The following is a 3,488-nucleotide window of genomic DNA, read 5'->3' as shown; positions in this document are numbered from 1 at the left end:
GCAGGATTGTGGCTGCTGCCAGGAAGGCTCAGTGACATAAGCCCCAGGATCCAAACTGGCTTGTCCTATTCTTGGACAACTCTTGGTTGTCCTATTCATGTCCCCAGTCTCTGACCTCTTCTCCCCCCACCCACCACACACACACACACACACAAACACACACACACACACACACACACACCACTGTTCATCAGGACCACTGGGGGTCAGCTCTGAGGACCAGACGCAGGGGCAGCCTCCTTCCCAGCACAGCAGCAATGCTGGTATTCTGAATTAGGCATGGAAAACTGCAGTGAGTGGAGGCAGGGGTGCTTGCTCATCATCACTGCTCCACTCCAGGAGTTAACCCCTTTGGCCCTGCGCTGCTCCAGGGAAGGCACCTCTCCGGAGTCCTTGGGTGCAGGGAAAGAGGGTGAGCCCACCAAGCACCCCGAAATGACTGGTACCCCTAAGCCACCAGAGACTTGGAGAGGGCCTAAGTTTTGTGCCAGGGCCAAACTTCCTCCTCCTAGTGGCTGTGGGTGCCAAAGAGAACCTTCTGGGTAAATACAAACTAGGAGAGTGCGCTTCACTGAGGCAGGAGGCTGCGGTTCCCCTCTGTGTACAGGGGCAGCCCGGGCCCAAACTGGGGGATAAGAAGCGAGAGCACACTGGGTATGAGTGTGAGTGGGGTGGGAAGCAAACCGGAGCCCATCCTGTGACTCTGGGGTGCCAGGCAGTGCTCCTGTGGTCCCAGGTCCAGGCACCCGCTCCTAGGGCAAAGTCAGAAAGAGCCAGGCACCAGTAGGGAAAGGAGCTGCTATCCCCTGGCCTCTGACAGCCCTACGCAGCAGGTGCAGCCACAAGGGAGCCCCTCCTTCACCATCCGAGTCCCAGGAGTCCCAGATCCCCCTCAAAGCTACACTGCCCATGAGGGTGAAGAGAAGCTACCTGCCCCCCCCCACACACCCCCGCTCGGGCTTCCCTAGAGCACTAAGGGAAGACCCCAAGCCTCCAGGTGAACCAGGCTGGGCTGGCAGAGGAAATGGACCCCTGATAGCACCCAGGCGGCGCTCCCACAACACCTAGAAGTCCCTTTACAGTGGCCCAGGCTCCTCTCCAAAAAGCAGGAGCTGGGTGCCAGCCTGTTGCCCCTTGAAGGTGGATCCGGCCAGAGCACGGGTGGAGGCTCAGAGGAAGTAGAAGCCTTGGCACAGGGAGCAGCCACAGTCTCCATCTGAATGGTCGCTGGGATGAGGCATGGCGCGCCGGCCACTGGGAGGCTAAGATGCGCTCAGCTGTCTGCGTGCGCTCCTTCTGCGACACCCACTCTGCAGCGGCGGGAATCCGGGCTTGAGCTCAGCACCGCGGCGCAGCACTTGGGACAATCCCCGCCTCCCCCTTAGACTTCGGTCCCCTCCCGACTGTAGACGAAGTGGCCCACGCGGAAGCCGGTGGCCGCTGTCTGATGGCCGGTGCTGAAGCCGGGCGCGGGGCCTGGGGCTTGCGACCCGTGGGCGGCGACGGGCGTCGGTCTCCCGAAAGGAAAGTCTCCCGCCAGGCCCGCGGGGAAGGTACCGAGGCCGCCAGCCAGGGCCCCCATGGCCGAGGCGAAACTGGAGCAGCAGGCGGCAGCGTCGGGCCCGGGCGGGGACGGCGGAGCCTGCAGGTCCGGGGAGGCCGCGCCGAGGGGCTCCAGCTCCGGTGCCGCGGCTCCTCCCGGGCTCCCGGCTCCCGAGGGAGCAGCGGCGCTCGGCTCTCCTCTCCGCCTCCTCTTCCGTCGGAAGTTCCCGTTGTCGAACATCTTCTCGCAGTTTGGGTCCAGGGTCCAGTAATTGCCTTTACCTGAGCAGGAAGAGAGGACTCAGTTCAGAAAGTCTGACCGACCATGGTGGGAACGTGACGAACCCAGGTCAACTTCAGGATTTCCCCACCAGCCCCACGAGTCGTCACCCCCACCCTGAACCTTGAGTTTTGTGCAGGGAAGGGCCTCCACAGGCCGACTGGGAAGAATGTGGACATCCCAGAAAGGCCAGGGAAGGGCAACAACCAAGAATACCGAGCCCCTCTAAGTCCAAGGCCAGGGAGAAAGCGTATGGGGTGCACGGGCCCCTGGACTGTGGCAGTCCCTCTGCCGATGGAGCGGCGCGGACCAGCCTTGGGCTCTGTGTTGTCTCCGCGCTTCACGAAGCGGCATCTCACTGGCTTTACCAATTCCTTGGCGAGGCACTGTCCTGCCTGTTTTACAGCAAGACACTGAAGCCCAGACAAGGAGCCCCAAAGTCGCCCAGTTGACCAACTCTCCTGGTTCTTCCTCCGCAGGAGCGCACAGAGGTTTCGAGACTCACAGAGTCACAGACTTGAAGTCAGGGTCTGCGGGTCCCGGGGTCTTCTCTGGTCCTGGCTGCTGCCAAGCACGACTCTCCTCCTCCCCCTCCTCCCGCCTCAGTACCCCTAGCTGTGCAGTGTCTGAGGGACTGGGTTGTCCCAGGCCGCCCCAGTCCTAGAGTGCCAGCAGCGGGGCTGAGGGGAGAAGCGGAGTCCTGGACGGGGCATCCGCGCGCGCCCTTTTCACCTGGGTCATCCTCCTCGCGGGGCACCTTCTTGAAGCAGTCATTGAGCGACAGGTTGTGGCGGATGGAGTTCTGCCAGCCCGCTTTGCTGCGCTTGTAGAAGGGGAAGTTGCCGGCCACGTACTGGTAGATCTGGCTGAGCGTCAGCTTCCGCAGCGGCGCGCTCTGGATGGCCATGGCGATGAGCGCCGAGTACGAGTAAGGCGGCCGCACCAGCCGCAGCAGCTCCTGCTGGCCCGAGAGGCTCAGCCACCCCAGGTCGGCGCCCGCCAGGCTGCCCGGGGCGCCGAGGAGGGGGCCGGGGGCCGCGTAGCCAGAGGCCGCGTAGGGCTGCGCGGACCCAGGGCAGGGCGCATAGGGCGCGGGGCTGAGAGCCGGCGCGTTCAGCCACAGGCGCTGGCCGGCGCCCGCGGCGCCCAGATCCCCGCGCCCGTAGCCCACCGGGTGCGCGGCTGCCCGGGCCTGGCTGTGCGGGGCCCGGCAGACACCCGAGCCGTCGCAGTACGAGGCCATGTTCAGTGGTTCCCGGGCCTGGCCGGGAGGCTGGGCGCCGAAGCTCATGGGAGCCCCATCAAGCGTGGCCGCCAGCAGCTCCCGGGTGCCGCCCGCCGGGCCCCGCCCTCCGCCCTTTAAATGCCGTCGGGGCCCTCGCCCGGGTGAGTGTGGGTTACCAGCCCCCTCCCCCGACAGCGTCGTTAGAGTGTTGTCTGGGTCCCCGCCCCGAGGTCAACTTTCCGCCCCGCCCCGGTCCGGACTAGATCCAGACACGCAGCCCCGGTGACTCCCCTACTCTGTGCCTCCTGTGCCAGAGACCAGAATCCCCGGGAATCTCACCTATCCCGGCCTCATCTGGCCTCTAGGGCCCCGAAGTCCTGGCTGTCATGGACCCTCGCGCAGGTACCAGGTCTCCCGCAGGCCCCAGTGAAGGCACAGCAC

The 3,488-nt window shown here is 64.9% G+C and overlaps 1 protein-coding gene across 1 annotated transcript; it reads right to left on the bottom strand.

Annotated features, from left to right (window-relative positions):
* Window positions 1-1,191: 1,191 nt before the first annotated feature.
* FOXI2 (forkhead box I2) lies at window positions 1,192-3,065 on the bottom strand. The gene is made up of 2 exons (XM_059395960.1): window positions 2,555-3,065; window positions 1,192-1,824 (listed from the first exon to the last, which is right to left on the bottom strand). Exons 1-2 carry the CDS (start codon window positions 3,063-3,065, stop codon window positions 1,382-1,384), a joined length of 954 nt encoding a protein of 317 aa, XP_059251943.1. The 3' UTR covers window positions 1,192-1,381.
* Between the last annotated feature and the right edge of the window lie 423 nt (window positions 3,066-3,488).

The sequence above is a fragment of the Mustela nigripes genome, chromosome 4 (genome assembly GCF_022355385.1).
Source record: "Mustela nigripes isolate SB6536 chromosome 4, MUSNIG.SB6536, whole genome shotgun sequence".
Taxonomy (NCBI): Eukaryota; Metazoa; Chordata; class Mammalia; order Carnivora; family Mustelidae; genus Mustela; species Mustela nigripes.
Note: the sequence above shows the minus strand (reverse complement) of the source record. Positions and strands in the feature narration are given on the sequence as shown.